Source organism: Apteryx mantelli, chromosome 14 (assembly GCF_036417845.1).
Source record: "Apteryx mantelli isolate bAptMan1 chromosome 14, bAptMan1.hap1, whole genome shotgun sequence".
Lineage (NCBI taxonomy): Eukaryota > Metazoa > Chordata > Aves > Apterygiformes > Apterygidae > Apteryx > Apteryx mantelli.
In genome coordinates, this window is record NC_089991.1 from 18,002,118 (window position 1) to 18,020,840 (window position 18,723).

Below are 18,723 nucleotides of genomic sequence, written 5' to 3' on the forward strand. Positions count from 1 at the left end.
CAGGTGGCGTTTTGCATTTGGGACACTATTTTTCCTTGATCATGGAACTGCATGAAAGTTGCTCTGCCTGAGCAGAGGGGGCTGTGATTATATCAGTTTGTGTAAAGTATAAGAGAACTGGACACAGTCTTGTTCAAGATAGAGACCAACTAGATATTTTTTTATCCTTTCTGCTCCCTTGCCTGCCTTCCCCTCCCCAGAGGAAGTTTGTTCCCATTTACAACCTGCCTTGCCTCTGCGAGCATGGGAGTGGGGAAGAACAGGCAGCCACAACGCTCAGCCTTCAACACACCTAAGGGCTCCACCTGTGCAACAGAACATGAGTTGGAAAATACCTTTTTTGTCATTCATTCTTGTCCTTATTTCCAAGAGTGAGGCAGACCCAACGAGAATTTCCTAATCTCTAATGGGGGGGGGGAACCTAACAGGTGGTGAAAGTACCTTAAATCTTGATGGTGCTGACTTTCGTTAGTGGAGAAATTGATGGCTTACTGTCCCTTCTCCCCACCCCAATATCATGTACTCAAAGCTGTAGAAGTGTTACTTATGTCCTCTTTGGATCAAGTGTGAATCTGGATTAAGGAATGGTTTATTTCTTTGGGGGTGAAGAACTTAATCTGTCCCCGTTTCTGTTTGTTTTGTTTTTTTTTTGTGGTGGTAATGCAAAGAGCTGTGATATATCAACAATAACGCTGTATTTTTGTGCACGGTATCTGTAATATCAGATAAGCAACACCATAAAATGAAAATGAATGCCTTAAACTGCAGGATGCCTGAAAGAGGAAGGATCGAACGATAGGGGAGGGGAGGCAAGATGGCTCTAACTGGGGCAGAGCTTCCAGGGCAAACATCTCCTTGGATTCCTTGTGTATCTACATAGCACCAGTGAATCATTAGTTTCTTCACTGGTGAATTTTGGTTTAAAAATATGGCAACTATTGGCTTTAAAAATTGTGCCCATTTGCTCTCAATGTCTTCAGGTTTGTGTTAACCTTCTTAATTTTGGTCTTTTGGTTTAAAAACAAAAAAAAACCCAGTATTTCGCTTAACTTGGTTTGATGGTGTCTGAGCTGTATCTGAGTTCCACTAATGGAGGTGTTCAGGATGATAAAATAGACTCTTACAGTCTTCCTCCTGGCGGCTTGTGAGTATACTGAAGGGATTTCTGGGAGGTGGAGGAGGCATCTCCGGGTAGCTTGCAGCAGACTTTCCTGTTCTTGTTCAGCTATGGCCTGAAGGGAGTTGTCTCATTTGGGACAACTGGGTGATGGTTTTATCCAGAAAATGGAATTTAGGGGGTAAGAACAGATAGGAGCCTGGTAAAAGGGATTGCCAGACTCTCACAGTTGATATGATGCTGTTTCTTTCTGACTTTTTGCTCCCACTGAAGTGAGACCGAGTAGCTGTTTTTTCTTAAGTTATTTTGAGGCCGTTTTTCAGCTCCAGGCTTAGTTTTAGTATCCGTAGCAGCTGAAATGTTGCTTATGCTTGCAGGGGCTGTAAAACTTTTTGCTGAAAAGCTTGTACAAATTGGACTGTTAGCTGTTAGTCTCTTGAAAGGTGGTGGTGGTGGGGGGAGTGTTTGTTTTTTTAATCATCTTTTGCAGCCTCTGTTCAGGCTTTGCTGCATAACTTGAAATGCCATGTGTTCCTGTGTGTCCTAAGCTGCTGTTAAAAACATGTTGTTGGAGTCTTCTGTTAGTTTTCTCATCAGCATGATCATGCACAGCTTGTAAAAATGAGTATCTGTCCGTTGGGTAAAATTCTTTATTTCAAGTTCTACTCTTAGGATTATTGTCAAAATGTTCGCTTTCCTAAATCCATTGTGTTCCAGAGTTAGTCTAGTGCCTGACTTGCTTAAGACCTGTTCGTGCCTTCCAACATGACAGTTTTTACTGAATATTTAAAGAGGCTCCTTAAAATATGTAGATTAGATTCCTACTGATAGTTTCAAGCATGTCCTTTTAATTAATTATTCATTTTGTGGTAACTAGGCATCCTTATTCAAGCACATTAGTTTAGACAGTTTAGAGCAGTTAAAGTCAACTGAGTGTTGGAACCTGTTCCAAGCAAGGACATACAGTAGCCTTGCAAGAGAAAGGAAGCATATTTGGACACTTCTTCACAAAACTAAGACAAAATAGTGACATTAAATTTGCATAATTAGTATTAGGGCTAGCTGCGTGTCTGTGACCTTATGCCTTTTTCTTGATTAGGAACATCAAGCAATGTATTGGTTGTGTTGGGATAATGGAGATGAAGGTGATTTAAGGTGTTCATGACCATGTTGCCTATGTTGCCGCAGAATATTTTTTCTTAAACTCTGCCTCCTGTATTTTGCAATGATTTAATACATCTGTGCTTTCTCTCAGAGAGAAAAATATTTACTCCCCTCCTGTGAGGTGCTGTTTATGCAATGCAGTTTGAGGTGCTTTCATGAATATGTTCTGTGATTAATAATCCTACTTTATTTGTACTTACCTATGGAATCTGAATGAGAAGGTTTTCTCCCTTCTTGCAAATAAAAGCCGCTTGGCAGTGGAAAAAAAACACCAACCAACAGGCCGAGCTGGTAATTGCTTTCACAATGTCACACGTAGTATAATGCAGTCATGTGGCAATGATGTTTCCTGAAAGTTTTTTATCAGTATAGTAGTAGACCTATTTTATTAGTTATGTTATAAACCAGTTACAATAAAGATAAGTCTAACACTCAGTGTCAGTCTTATAGAGCTTATGTATGCATATGCTTGTGCAGATGTTTTAAGAGGCAGAACCAGGATGGCTTCAGCAGCAGAAGAGTTGGAGAGTTGTACAGTGATTTTGGTGTGTATTTTTCTATGCAGTGACTCAGTGTGGCAGAGTTGATTAGAATTCATTGTGAATCAATGGTCACTTCGGAAGCAGAGAGCAAATGTCCTTTTTCTCCTTTCTTTTCCTTGGTGGGGTGGGGGGGGCATGTGTGCATGTGCTACTTTAAACTATCGCCATAAATGGTGGAGCTTCTTCAGGCAGCAATACAAGACTGCTTGTGGTTGATCTTGTCTCCTCTTCTTCCTCTTCAAGAAACTACACAGATTGAGGATCCTCGTGTGCAGTGGCGACGGGAGCAGGAGCACATGCTGAAAGACTATCTTGTCCTGGCTCAAGAGGCAATTGCTGCACAGAAGGAGATCTATCAAGTGAAACAGCAGAGGCTTGAATTGGCCCAGCAAGAATATCGGCAACTACATGATGTTTGGGAGCACAAACTGGGCTCTCAGACCAGTTGTGAGTATTTAATAAACTCTTATCAAGTGACTTTCTCAGTCGTGATCCAACTAGGACAGTAAAATGCTTGAAGATGGTCCTCTGATAGGGCACTGGGATATGTCATGCCATGTCAAATACTCTGTGTTTGCTCAGTTTGTTTCAAAAGCAGCTGCTTAGCACACATTTGGTAAATGGTAACTAATATGAAACATTATTATGGTTGGCTCGGACACTGGAGTCAGTGTACAGTTTTTCAGCATGGGCTCCAACAAATGTGAAAAAATTAAGTTCTGGGTTATTTTCCTTGATGCCTCTGCCCAAAGTATAAAAATAAGGCAAGAAGGCAATCTAAGAACTGTCCTCTTGTGAAGACTGTGCTTTCCTGAAACCCAGGGTCCTTGGCAGTGGTTTGGCGCTTGATGTTCATAGCAGCTGTGGTTCTTGATGTTCTTCTTGCTGTATGCATCTGTTGAGCAGGCTATATCTCCTCAACATCTCCCCAGTCTTTTGTGGGGACAGGAATTAGACTTGAGCAAATTTTTTTTTTCTTTTAAGAAATTGCCTGGTGGCTAACAGCTGTCTTTCTGCTGAACAGTCAACTTTGATACTTGATCCTTCAGTTCAGTAAAGCTGATCTTCCAGTCTCTTCAACTACCCTTTTAATGTTGTTTACTTCTCTTCATTTTGCTGTTCCCTGAAGTTCTCGGGCCCCTGTGTTCAACTTGCACTCGTTCTACATGCTGCTCTGCTTCAGTCTAGTCATCTAGTCTGTTTTCAGCTGGTGCCAGCCTAGATGCCGTGATTAAGTCATTTCCTGACATTTCCAGAAAATTGTGGTTGCCAGCCAAAGGATGCCAGCCTTATTACTTCCATTTCTTATGTCCTATTAAGGAAACCAATGCTAATCTCCGAGTGTTCCCAGGCCCCTTTGGAGTTCAACATCCCAAGTAGCTGAGTGACTGACTGCCTTGGGAAGCTAACAGCATTTTATGCCATGTATAAGCTAACATTGGTGGAGTGTCTCTCTGTATTAAGAAAATTGTTTTATGTTCCATATTCTCTTTCATGGCAGGAAGCCCCAATATCTTTTGCTTCAAAAGCTGGTGCAGAAAAGTTTACAAAAGGTTGAGTTTCCTCTTTATTGTTATTAGTTAGCATCCAGAAAAATGTCCAGAGAAGGATAATTTCACACAAGTCTTCAAGATTTTTCTTAATCCTTACTATTGTAAGCTTTCTGTTCTCACTAGCCACATCAATGGACCAATCCCTCTCTTACTTGTACCGAACTATATTTCGTGTTGGTGAACTCCACAGGCTAATCATGTGCCTGGTATTAGAAAAGTATTTAAATAGTTTTCTGTTATTGAAGAATTGTTTTATTTGACTAATGTCCAGCCCCTCATCCCTGAAGCAAACCTTTTGGTCTCTCCTCAAGAAGCGCTCTCCCTTAGTATATTAAAGCAGTACATTAAGAACATCATGAACCTAAATTAAATTGTATGATGCTGTCTATCTTAAAAATACAACCAGAGAGAACCAGAAAAGCTTTTTGATGTTTTATAGGGCATAAACTGATGGCTGCAAGGATCAAAATAACTCCCTTGCCTACAGCTACCTCCAATAACATTGTGCATTGGGGACCTTCTTTGCCTTCTGAAGCAGAAGGGTTTTAGCCACTGCTGAGAAAAGAATGCTTGTCTTAATGGGACATTGATCTAATGCAATGTGACATATTGTGTGTTTGGTCATGTCCTCAAGGCTATGACAAGACTTGCATTGCATTTTTTTAATTTCTTATTCTTTGCTTTTTTTTGTTTCTAAACATTCAGTGGGTTGTTTACTCAACAAGAAAGTCTTAAAAAATACAGTAAACCTTCCTGCAAAGTCTGCCCCTTCAGTTCTGTGAATGCCTTTGGGAATGCAGGAGGCCACACTAATCTGAATGGACTGAATGTATTTGGGAGTCTGCAGAGTCCAAGTGTTTTAACCTGGGACAAATCAAGGCTTAGATGTATAGGACATGCTCTAGCCTCTTTAGTGTATGCTTTTTGCAGAGTACTTGTCTGCACTATTGCCTTTCCCTGCCTTTAAGGAGGTGAGAAGAGATTCTGGAAAATAGGAAAAAGGCCTGCACCAGCCCTGTCAAGAAATGGGTGCACAGGAGTGGCGGGAGGCCTTGTTTCATGGTGGGACCAGTAGAAGAGTAGGAGGAGGAAGGTAAGGCTGCTAAACTTAGTGTTTTATTTGTTCCAGTGCTCTCTGGCTCGTCATCCAGTTCTAAGTATGACCCGGAGATTCTCAAAGCAGAGATTGCCACTACAAAATCCAGGGTAAGAAGTATAAGATGGATCTCTGCTTATCACAAGTAATCTTCAGATATTTCCAAACCTCATGACAAATATTAAAAGGAGATACCAAAGCAATTGAAAGAGCTAATGTTGCCATTCTTAATCTAGGAGATAAATTATCAGAATTCTCAAAAGTTGCTGCCTAAGAGTTTGGATTTTTTTTCCATATAGACGTTGGACTTCCTTGGGAGCTGATAGTACATACTTCTCTGCAGATATGCTGTGAGGTATTTAACTGTGTGCTGGCTCTTTGGTGTACTGCAGCAGTGGAGAGCTAAGAGCCCTCTCCAGAGACTGGCAGCTGTTTTGCCATGAGCTCAGCGCAGATTGTTAGCGGTGGCAGTGTGCTCTCTCATGCAGAGCTCAGTTTGGGAAGAAGAAAGGACTAAAGTAAAGTAGGTCAATCTGGCCTCTGGAGGAATATAAAACAACGAACTGTAGGGTCAGTGGATTTACAATACGTTTTATCATCCTGCTGTGTTACTTATGCAGTGGGGACCTTTTAATTCCGTATCGTAGAGGATGGCCTCTACCACTGCAGTGTAACTCCTGTCCTGATACTTAACATTTTAGTTTTGTCTGTGAAATTTTTAAACATTACTGAGTAAAATCAACATGGTTCGTTCATGTCTGTCTCTCTGAATTCTTCTCAGCTTTTCTGCTTGTGAGGTGGGAACTTCCCTTGAGCACCTGACTAGATGGTATAATGTCTGGGTCCTGGATAAATCCCTCACCAGTAGTAATGCCCTGAACTGCTGCAGATGCGGTTAGGGCTGCTAGCTGCTGCTGGGGTGTACTGGTTTCCTAGGCCGCTTCAGTGTACTGCCTGCTAGGTATGGCTTGACTTGAATGGGTAGTGCTGCACCTAAATATTTATACAAAGTATCATTCTAAAAATGTAACACTTTGCTACAGGTTAATAAACTCAAGAGAGAGGTAGCTCACATGAAACAAGAACTCCAGTACAAAGAGCATGGATTTCAAACACTGAAGAAGTAAGTTTGCTCTGAAGAACTTATTTTCAGTGTAAAATATCTCTGACTTGTCTTGCATCTACATTCATATATAACTGCCTAAATAACATAAGGTGGAGTATGCTGCTGCTGATATCCTTAGGCATACGCAACTCTAAAAACAGTATACAGACAGGGAGTTAATTCTCTCAAATCTATGTCTGAATATGACTGGCCACATTGAAACTGACTTCATGGCAAAAAGATTTTGAGCCAAGATCATGTCAGTTAAATGGCATTCTGTATTACTCGCTATTGCTCCATACTTGATGGCACAATACAGGCTGTTGCCTTGATTCTGAGTCATTGTTTTAGGGCACAGAGGAAAAATTTGGGGTGGAGGAGCAGGGAAGGAAGAGCTCCAGGTAACTTACCTGTGTATGAGTACACAGCTGGCATGTTTTAAGTAATGTCACTGGTTAATCTCTATCGATTTTTATAAGCATCAACTTCAGTAGAACTCCTTTGGGAAGAGGGAAGGATGAGGTGGCTGGTAACTGGATTATGCAAGAAATACATCCATGTATGTGAGGTGTGTGCCTGGTTTCAAAGACATGACTTAATATAAGCTGATTTTCATAGACAGCTAATTTGGTCTTCCATGGGTTAGAAACAAGATAACTGGCAGCGATCTATCCAAACACTGTTTGGGATTTTCGTGTGCATCCTTTTCTTCCCTTTGGAGAATATGTAAGGAGACAGAGATGGTATGGCTAACTTTGGAGTTGTGAAGCTTAATGTGCTCCTGAGTGGAGTGACTTAGAAGGAACAACGAACCCAGACCATCACTGCTTATCTTATTTGTTATACCTTATAAATGTTTTTGTTCTTGAAAAATGAATGGCAAAAGGTGCGTGCGTTTAGGATGTTTAAATTAATTGGATTATATCAAATGCTAACTTACCGTATTTTTTTTTAACTTCTGTGCAGAATTGACATGAAAATGTCCGATACTCAAGGTGGCTACAAACTTGATGAGGCACAAGCCATTTTAAGTGAAATGAAAGCTATCAAGAAGGCCATCACTTCAGGGGAAAAGGAAAAACAAGACCTCATTCAGGTATTGAAGCAGCGTAACTTTATAATATTTTAAGCGCCCCGAATAATATCACAGTCAATTGTGAGATTAAAATACTGAAGTAGTTTAAGTATTTTGTATTTCAAAAGTGTGACCTGGCTTTGCTATTAATGTAATAGTTACATATTGTGATTGGACTGCAGTCTTTTTATCCTCAGATCATGGAAATAAGTGCAAAATATAATGAGATATAAGTAATAACAGTGAGAATTTGCTCAAGTTCTTAATGATTGAGAATGAACCAGTGCGTCTGTGTCTGTACTGCTGTCAAAGAGCAGATCTGAAGAAGTGATGAAAATGGTGTGGCCTCTTTGGTCTGCCATCCCCAGGAGGCTACGGGCAGCCTGTCTTTACCAGGGCAAGACTTGACAGTGTGTTAATGCTCTGTGCCCTCAAACACAAGGGCTCCTTCGTGTTGTGGGAGGTGTACTCCAGCCATACCTGACCTTGTGCTTGCAGGATCTGTCTTCAGCGCATGCAGCAAACATAGCCAGATGTTAGTCATGTAGTTTGAGCTCATGTGATGTAGCTGCTGAAGTATTTTGATAAAAATGACCTCATCTGATGAATTTTTATTATTTTAGAGCTTAGCCAGGTTAAAAGACAGCTTCGTGAATGACAGAGGATCTCAGTCAGATTTGTGGGCCAGCAGTGTGTCCTTAGAAAGCTCCAGCCCTTTGTTACCCAGGCAGTACCTGGATGTCAGCTCCCAGACGGATGTTTCGGGAAATGTGAGTAACGTGTGAGAAATCCATTGTGTATAGAAACATTCCTCTCAACTAGAAATAGTACTGCCTTAGTACAAGTCTCCAAGCAGGGGCAAATATCTATGAAATGATATGTTCTCCTGGTTTAAATGTTAGTGTGACTTTCACTTTTATGTGCACTGCTAATAGATCTTTAAAGGCAACCAGCTATTTCTTCACACTCTGTCTCCATCAGAACAAACCCAGGTGGGAATAAAAGGAAAGGAAGTTTAATTTTGCCTGTAGGTATATCTTCTTGAGGCATGAATATTCTTAGCTCTTCATAATAGTGTTATGCTACTAGATAAGAAACATTGTGCAGCTCATATGGACTAAGCTCTAACTAGGACTCTTTCCTTAAGAGAGTGTGTTTTATTTTTAGCTTGTGAGTATTATGAGTGAAAATAGTGGCATATGGGCAGATATTTTGTTGCCATCGAGCGTACATGGTACTGCGTAAGCATTCAGTCCCACTTGTGCAATGAGATCATAACTGGCTGGTTTGTGCAAGCCTGAGCAAGGACTTGACCTGCACTATAGGTGCATGGGACATCACAGCCTCTCCTGTGAACCTTTACTTAAAAGTTTGTAGCTATTTTCAGTGAGAGCCACTCGTGATTAAAGATCTGCAGACCTGGGCATAATGAAATGTCCTTTGTCTTTAAAATTCACAACCAAAGAAGAATGCGTTGTCTGAAACAAAATGTGACACAGCACTTAAAGATTGCAAAACTCTTTTGTGCATGAAAGTAGAAGCCTGAAATGCAGGAGGTAGATTGTTTTGTATGGTAAACTAGGCCAAAAAGCTTCTGAACCTTGTGTTCCTTTCTCAGCATTCAAACAATAATTAAGAATTTAATCAAAATAAATATCTTCCCATTCTGTGCTTCATTTAACTGGTTAAACTTGCTTGCAAAAGCAAGCATAACTTATAACATTACCAATTTTGATAGAGAATATCTGAAGATGAATAGTTACTAAATTGCTGATTTTATATTTTGTCTCAGTTTATTACGAGCAGCAATAACCAATTGGCTGAGAAAGTGAGATTACGCCTCCAATATGAAGAAGCAAAGAGAAGGTAATTATTTTGTTTGTACCTTTTGGCTGTCATACAGCTTACTCTGTGAACAGATGTGCGTTTCACTAGAAATGGTGCCACTCAGCTTTGTATTGAAACCCAGTGTTACTGCTGAATAACATGCTAATCTTTGAGCCAGTGAGGCAACAGGCTTTCTGGGCTAACATTATCTTTTAAGAAATAAATAACTATCCTAGATATTACTAAGGAGTGACTAATACATCAAGAATTCAGTCTGGCCACACCTGCAGGGACATAAATGGTTTTGCTGCCTGTTGCCAGTGCCTCCCCATTCCAAATAAGGCATCTATATTGGAAGGCATCTCCTTACTTTATTCTAAATGTCTCGAATGTTTGCATGGCTTTAAGTCAGATAAGGAAACAGGTATATCGTGTTAACGCATAGCATATTAAAATATAGCTGAATGGCTACATTTCCAGAGCTGGTTTGCTTTTCTGCAAGAATGTTAAGTTTTCACCAATGTCCTCTGATCTGAGATGAATGAAGACTAAAAGTTTGTATCTGCCTAACAGGCTAAGTTAGGCAGAAGTTATCTGGGAGTTGCTTTTTTAATACATAATATTAATAGCTAAATGTGGGGGAAGTCCCTGTATTTTTGTGGATAAATACTCATGCTAAACAAAAGCCCACCAAGCAATTTTATTCCTATGGTCTTCAACTGAGATAGTCCTTGTTCAGAGATGTAATAATTGGTGATTTTGATTTTAGCTGATCTAAAGGGACCTGGTCACTTCAGAACGGCAAACTTCAGATGTACGGTACAATCTGTACTTGGGATATACGCAAAGAAAGAGGGAGGGTTTCCCCCCAGGCTGGTTAGAGATGAGAGCTGTAAGGCTGAGGTTACCCATTGTGTTCTCGTTTTAGCATACTGGCGTGGTCTGTAGGTTGTGTTTCTCGGTGGCATAAACTACTTCAGCCTGTATCTTTTCCAAGAAGGGGCAAGTGAAGCAAAACTACCCTGAGATAATATCCTCTTTAAAAAGAGAGAGAACTTTGTAAAGGCAGTACAATAGTTTATGATAAAAGTAGTTATGGAGGACTTACAACACAATCTTGCCGTTAAAGAATGTTTGATACCTCATGCCTCTTAGATTGTCTATAGCTTGTCTGGGTAGAACTTAAAAATATTATCATGAGGAAAGATGGGTCTGAACTGGCATGAATAATTGATGCTAAAATGAAAAGGAGATTTCCAGCTATTGAAGCACTGTGGTTTTGGTGGAGTCTTCAGTAGGAGCTGCAGAAACAAAAATACCTTAATTGGTTTTAAGCTGAAACAATACTATGGATATAATGAATCTCAGGGAACCTTCTGGACCTGTGAAAACTCCTCTTTTTGATGTGTTAGCTGGAAGCATTTCCTGTCCCTACAGCAGAATATTAAAATGTTCCAAAAGCACAGTAGACGAATGAGTACTTTTGCCATGTGCATATTATGAAGAGAGACGAATGGTAGAAATAAATCCGTTTTATTAGCCTGGTGTTGTCTGGAAAGGTAAAAAGCTTACAGTTCAAAATCAAAATGACTCCATATTAACTTGGTTAGAACTACTTGATTTATAGGGGCTGGTGAATCTGATGGCTGACTGCAGCAAACACCACTTGCACTATTGTTTATGGATGAGGCTAATGCCCCAGAAGTAGATGAAAATCTTGCTGAACTTTAGTCATAATTGCTGGGGTGCAATTCTGTGTGTTCCCCTATCCTCCAAAGTCCCTTTCTTTCATGGCTGCAACAATAAAAACCCTAGAGTAGGTGGTGTTAAATCAGCATGAAAAGAACAAAGAACCACCACTATGACAAACCTTTGGCTTAATTGCTTTAGAGACGGACAATAGGTATCATGTCAAAAGAGATGTCAGTGCTGTATCTCTACTAGGAGATAGTGGCTGCAGCAGGCCCTGAAGCACAAACGTAGTCAGGGATGTAACTAAATTATTTGTTGCACAGTTTTAGATGTGTAGTAGTAACTCAGTTGTGTTGCGGTTTGAGTACTTTCAACTTGAGTTTTGAATGACTATTGGTAACTTTGGACTTTTTAAAAGTATGTTTGTTTTTATAATTTCTTAAATTCGAATCTCTTAATGGCTTTAGGGCAGCACTACAACAGTGGTGAATATTTGACAAGTCAGTTTTTAGAGGGCACCTTTCCTTTTGATTTTCTGAAGAGCAGAGGCTGATGTGATGGGATCACTAGTTACTGATTGTGGATGCGTGTCTTAATGCACAGCTCTGTGGAGATGCATGTGCCCTGAATTTTCTCCAGAGACTAAAAATTTTCCCTGTTACAGCTATATTGCATGTAAATAGCAGCTTGCCCCAGTAAAAAAAAATGAAGCTTGATAGGATAATGAATAAATCATCTAAATAACTTTTCTGGGTAGGAAGAAGTAGCTTAAATAATACCTGAGCTTCCTATTCTCCATGTTCAGTTTTGCAAGCTAGTAGCCACTCGGAAAGATTCTGTATGACTTGAGAGTCCAGTTTCACCGATTCCTTTGTAATGACAAACTAACACAGCACATGATGTAGTTCAAATTCGCAAGCAGTGAATGCTGAAAGGCTGGAGTTTTCAGCTAAATGTCAGATTGTCTGCAAAGCATTTCTTTTATAATGGTACCATCTTACTGTACTAGGAAAAATGGAATATGTAAACTTGCTTTTAATTGAAAAGGGAAAAAGAATGATCATTTTTACAAATCAGGGTAAAACTCTGGGTTAATTTAACAAAACTGTAAGACTTCAAAGTGCACAGAGAATAAATTCCACTGGAAAAGCTGCATCCATGCAAATATATGCCAAAAGTGATCAAATTAATGCCAACCAATCCTCTTAAATTCATATCCCTTCAAAATGCACAGAGGAATTCCTGGATTATGAATTAATGCCACAATGCCACTGTTAATTCTTCATTGGAGCGCAGTGTTGCACTTAATCAGGCACTCAAACAAAATAGCTCCTAAGAAGACCTAAAAATAGTGGAGTTGAATGTCTAGCAATTATGGAATTTAAATTAATTAGAGTAAGCAACCTGCTGTGGGAGATGGCTTTACAGGAAAAGGTGAGGCTTCCCTTCAGAAAGGTGATCTCTGTTCCTATCTTCTGTGACTGAGGAGGCAGGTCAGTCTGTGAGGCCTGATCTTACACTTCATTTCATAGGTGCTCTCAGGGTTTGAGTTCCTCTTGGCCTCTGGAGCTTGGAAAACAAAGCTTTATTCTTCAAGGTCGTCCAGCCATCTTGTAGCTGTGGCTGCCCAGATCTACATCTTATTATTCCACTCACTTTGGTTTTGTTAGTTATAGTTGGAATTGAATTTACACTGTACCTGCATATGTGCTAATTTACTTTAACTAATGCACACAATTATATACACTTCTCTAGCATAAACCAAGTTCTAGAAAGAAACTAGATAAGTATGCCTGAATAGTAGTGCCTAGTTTAAGTCCAGTAATTCCACCATCGAATCCCAGAGCACTTCTCAAAGGGAGATGAACATAGGACTTCCATTTTACATGTGCAGAATTCCAGTTCAGTTTATCAGTCTTTATAAAACCTGAATGAGATGAATAAGTAATCATTTGAAGAAAGAGGCTTGTCTCTCGACTGTCTGGTCTTTAGTCAGGTGAATTATTTTTGTGGATAACTTGCCTCATATGGTGATGGGTGCCTTTTCTCCTTGTTTGGCTTCTAAGCTTTTGCATTCTCTGCACCTCCAACCCCGTCTGCCTTCCCTATTCCTTGCTCCACACTCAATCATTTTTAAATGTGCAAGTTTCAGAAATGCAAGTCATACAAAGTGGTAAGTCTTATTCAACTTTCTTTACTATTGTTTTCCATGAAACTACAGTAATTACCCCTTCAAGTCATGAAGAGTTCTAGGTCCATGAGTAACAAGGAGACAGCTTCCCCTGGGATGACGTATGGCATTACTACTTTTGATTCGATACCCTGGCCTGTTGTCATTTTTTTGGGCTTGCCTCTGTATGTTGCAGCGCAAAACTGATCATTTGCGGAGCTAACTGAGCAGTTCAGATACTCGTGAAGTAGGGACTGGGCAGATAGTTGGGGTGAGCAGCCTCCTGACCTGCCATAAGCTGTGCTGTCCTCTTTTGTCTGTCAAAACCCTTGTTAACTTCTAGGTCTGTATTGCTGTTGATTTCTTAGCAATCATCTTTCTTCCTGAGATGATATGGTGTGGCACTGAAGGATTAGTGATTCCGAATTTAAACTGAGATCTGGGATGGTACCTGTAATCAAACTAGACTTTAAATTGCATGCAAATAAGTGACTCTGGATTTAGACAGAGTTCCTTTATTGCTGCTTCAACTTTTCACATTCTCAGGTGCCCATTGCACCAGAAGCAGCCTAGCACCTTAATATTTCTATAATACTGCCTAGTGTTGAGTCAGTAGTTGGATTCTTCTAATAGCAGCATGCATTTGATTAATTCCCTCATTATGAAGACAAACTTTCTTTCTAGACTTTTGAATAACCAGTAGTCTCTATCAGGTTATTTGAATCATATACAGAGATTACAGAGGTCTCTTCCACAAAGTTGATTAAAGATCAGATATTCACTGCATGATATTCTCCACACTAAGTACTCTGAGGTCATTAGCTCCAAGTTATATGGAACACCTCTATAGGATCTCTCTTAGCTTTTCTTCAGGTCCAGAATTTCTGTTAGATGATGCCCTGACTGGTGGAAAATGCAGGTTAGCTTAGGGACTTGGTTTCCCATTGTGAGCAAACCTGAGTTAAAAATCTTATTCTGCATGTCAGCTTCCTTTAGCAACACCATCACTTACCGACTGTACCCTGCAGCAGTTGTCCAGCTAAGGAGGGCATAAGGGTGAGATTAGCTGTCCCTGAGCTGAGATCCTTCTTTAGGGCTATGGAAGAGATGGTTAGTCATGGTACACCTCTGTGCCTGTGAAGCAGTAGCAGTTGTGCGCAGACACTCCTCATAGAATGACTGCCTTTTTTCTTCTGCTGCAGAATAGCAAACCTGAAAATACAACTGGCTAAGCTGGACAGTGAGGCCTGGCCCGGCGTGCTGGATTCTGAGCGGGACCGTCTGATACTAATTAATGAGAAGGAGGAACTCTTAAAAGAAATGCGATTTATTAGCCCCAGAAAATGGACTCGAGGTGAGGTGGAGAGACTGGAGACGGAGAGAAAGCGCTTAGAGGAAGATCTTCAGACTGCTAGAGACACTCAAAGCAAAGCTCTAACTGAGAGGTAGGTTACTGGATACAGGACAAAGCTTACATTGTTGGACAAGAGACGATCAAGAGCAAGCAGGAAATTCTCCTGGCTGAATGCTGTTAGCAGGGTGCTCTCAGATTTCCAGGAGACCATTTCTAGTTAAAAGGTTTTTGAAATCATCTCCTGGAAGAAGCTGCTTTAGGAAGTAAGCAATTCTTACTTCCTAAGTGGGAAGGGTTATTGTGGTGCCCTTCCTACAAAGGGATCCTATATAAGGATGTAAGAAATGTTAATGCTTAGGCAGAGTTATTTCAAGGGTAGTGCTTGAAATAGCTTAGTAGATGTTAGTGTACTATACTGTTTCTGTATGCAGCCAGCTCCTTGCAGCAGCTTCTACAGTTGCTGTGCAGTCTGGACCTTGGTAAATGCCAACAGATGGAATTTTCAAGTTTCACAATTCTTTTTTTGCTTGCAGCATCCTTGTATGTGATTCTTGTAGGAACCAGCATTTGACAGGACTGTGGGAGATGCATGGAATATCCTGTGAATCTCAACTAGCTGAAAGAAATATTGTCAACTATCCTCCCCCATTTTAGTTGTATTGCAGTAGATCTCATGGGATAGCATGTATGGTGAGGATGGAGACTGCCTAAGGCATTGCCTACAAATACTTTACAGTCTGGATATATTAATGTGGGTGGCTATGCCAACGCCACTTTTAGCTGCAGTCTCTTGAATATGTGTAATGAGCACGTTGTATTCATTATCTTCATGACTTTATATTTTGATTTCCTCCAGATATTCAGTGTTCAGACTACATGCGCTTTAAATGAAGTTTTTTCATGGTTTTATGGTACTAGAAAAGTTTTAGGCATCTCGGAAGTCTCAGCTGCAGGATTTTTATTAGCCTGAAATATCTATGGTTCAACAAATGTTTCTGGTATTCATTGGAAGATGAACACTTTCGTTTGTGATTTAGGAGTATGCCAAAGAAATAGCAGCCTTCTGGGGAAGGATTTCTTGTCTGGAGGCCCATAAAGGTAGAGAATGAGTACCCAAGCACACATGGTGTTATGGCGTCTTAAACCAGTCCAGGTGTGAAATAAAATTGAGATGTTATTGAAGTCCTTTAATTCATATAAAGCCCTAATGAGGTGGTTAATAACTAAATCATGTAAATATTAGCCATCCACGGGCCTAACTGAAAACAAATGAAAGCATTTACACAGTTACCACAGTAAGTATAAGGACACGATCGTGTATGGCAAGCAAAATCTGCCAGACTTTATGAGGCCTGATGCTAGAAATATTAGCTTCCATAGTATTAGCTGTAATTCTTTTCCCTGTTGCAAGTGTTTTCAGGATCGAGTTCCACATTTTAAGAGTATTGGAAGTTGATAAACATGTTCAAGTCTTCACCAAGTTCTGTCCTACTTATTACTGTGTGTATTCTCATTAATTTTGGAAGGATTTCATAGAAGGGATAGAATTTCCCTTTAGTTTTCATTTTAAATTAAGTGCTGCTTTAGCTCCTCTTTTCCTTCTCTCTTCTCGTAGATTGAAGTTGAATAGCAAAAGAAATCAACTAATCAGAGAACTGGAAGAAACAACACGATTAGTTGCAATGTTACACACCCAGCTGAAAAGGTGAGTTTGTAACCTTTTATATATGTTCTTTAACTGCACATAGTGTAACCACCCTTTCTCCACTAGATTTCATCTCCCAGTTGAGTTACCTAAAAGGCCTCTCCATTATTGTAGTCACCTAAGCTCCCTCTGTAGTCAATGGAGAGAGGTACCTCAAGAGGATTCATCCCACTCAGGTTGGATGGCTGCTTTAGAATTGGATAAATGACCTTGTGGAGATCCCTCTCCCTGACAATAGAAAGTGCTTCAGCAATCCCTTTATTTTAGACATCTAACATTTAGATGACTAAGGCTAGGTGAGATACTCCCCCACAATGTTTGAAGTACCAAAGTGCATTTATTAAGGTATGTTAAAAAGACAGCTTCTCTCTCACACAGCAAGTGAAGTGAATCTCAGTAATGCAAATATGCATTAATGTATTTGTCGTGAGTGTTAGATAATGTTTCTCTAAATTATAAGGACGCTGCTGCTTGCAATATAGACAATGTATTGTGGCATCTCTGAATTCATTGTTGTTTCTAGGGTATATGGAACTGTTTCTGCAGTCATCATGAGTTCTGCTTGTTCAGGCTGTGGCTTTGGAGAGCTTAGAATCTGTCTGCAGAGACGAATGGACCCCTGTAGGCAGGAAGGCCAAATCTCTTAGTTACAGATGTGTTACTAGCCCTTTGACAGGAAGAGTTTGGGTTTTTTGTTTGGCTGAGGTGCTTTCCTATCTGTGTGTACTGAATTTGCTCTGTTCTTAGCTTCTGCTCCACTTGGATTCTCTTTCATTTTATGAAGATGATACTGAAAAGCCTGGAAAGAAATCATAGTGCAAGACTGACATGATATGTAAATAAGTCAACATGGAGAATAGCTATCTGTGATGCTCTTACACAGTGGAACTGCATCATATTTTCATTTCATCTAACTGATTAGGGATCTTTTGAGGTGACCGAGAAGCATGTGTAACTAATTTTTTTCCTAACTATATGCACTGTGTTCTTGATGTGCTCCTTCATAAGAATGAGCGTTTGTTATTAACACCATAATGCAAAGTGCCTGGCATGCGAAGGTAGGCACAAAAATGAAGTTGAGCCGAATTTGTTGGTAGGGAAGAGTTTAAGAAATTTTCCCTTTTTATAGTGAAATACACTAAAGAGCTGTAAACTTATTAGTTCTGGCTAGGTTTGCATATGCTGCCAAGATGCGGAAACTGTTATCCTGTTTCTGTCGTCATATTTCACCCCAAAGCTTTTTTGAACAAGTGTGATGCATTGCACATCTGCCACAAAAATGCAGAAGACATTTAGTGACAAAATTAGACTGAATTCTGCATAATTGCCTTTTTCTCATAAGTCGTGAGCATAATTTTATGGACTTAGCTTCTAGCTTTTATTCCATAAATAATAAACGAGGGATATTAGGCCTATTAAGTAATATACTCCTTGCTTTTCAATGTAAGATAGTTTTTAAGCCACTTGTACATATGTGGAAATTCTTTTTTAATAGCTAATTCATATCAGAAGTGAGGGTTTAGGCTTCAGTAAAATGAGATATTTAATATCTGGAGCAGTAATGTTGGTTTAAATAGAATTTCTAAGGATGCTATGTATTAGAATCATTGAGTATTTATTGAGTCCAGTTCTAAGAAGTTCTTTCACTGAGCTACAATTAGCCTAAATGGATTATGTGATATAAAGATATTTCATCTTAAATTTAATCTCATACCCTGGACAACAGAAATGAGCAAAAATACATAATTTTAATAAAGAAACATGCCAAACCAGGCATTCAAAATTATACACGACTTTCTCATTCTGCTTTATTTATATAAAAGTCAGTGCAGACTTTCTCTTATGAAACAAAAGACCTAAGGCTGACTTAAAACCAAGCATAATGTGTGCTTCCCACACGTGCTCCTGCCAGCACGTCCAATTTGTAACATGCTCTACCATGTCAGTTGTAACATCTGAGCAGAAAACTTTGTGCTGAAGTGTCTGGGTTTTCTCATCTGAACAAACTTCTGTTCAGCACCTGCCTAAAATTTATTTTACTGTCAGTTACATTCTGAAACTAGATCTCTAGGGGTAAATAGCTTGGTGTGAATTGATTTCCCACCCCAGGGCCTAACTTTTTGCTTGCTCCTGTGGCCTCTGATTCTGTGTAGCTGTCTGTCTTTCACATAGACAAATCCTGCCAGTTTTCTGTTAACTAGTAATTATAGTGATGTCTAAGGGCCCGTTCCAGGCAGTTGAGGTTGCCTTTTGGGGTTGGGTCAAAGATGAGACAAATGGAAATTATTTCTATGTGGACAGGCAGCTAGTTACTCTGACTTCA

The 18,723-nt window shown here is 39.8% G+C and overlaps 1 protein-coding gene across 3 annotated transcripts in view; it reads left to right on the plus strand.

Annotated features, from left to right (window-relative positions):
- WWC1 (WW and C2 domain containing 1) overlaps positions 1–18,723 on the plus strand; it is an 86,054-nt gene that overhangs the window by 46,038 nt on the left and 21,293 nt on the right. The window contains exons 3-10 of one of the 3 annotated variants that reach the window (XM_067304882.1): positions 3,067–3,270; positions 5,506–5,582; positions 6,516–6,595; positions 7,544–7,673; positions 8,276–8,422; positions 9,445–9,518; positions 14,544–14,786; positions 16,311–16,400. In XM_067304882.1, coding sequence (XP_067160983.1) covers positions 3,067–3,270; positions 5,506–5,582; positions 6,516–6,595; positions 7,544–7,673; positions 8,276–8,422; positions 9,445–9,518; positions 14,544–14,786; positions 16,311–16,400 — 1,045 coding nt within the window. Of the gene's footprint in view, positions 1–3,066; positions 3,271–5,505; positions 5,583–6,515; positions 6,596–7,543; positions 7,674–8,275; positions 8,423–9,444; positions 9,519–14,543; positions 14,787–16,310; positions 16,401–18,723 lie in introns of those variants that run through there. The other 2 variants (XM_067304883.1, XM_067304884.1) reach the window with 2 other exon arrangements.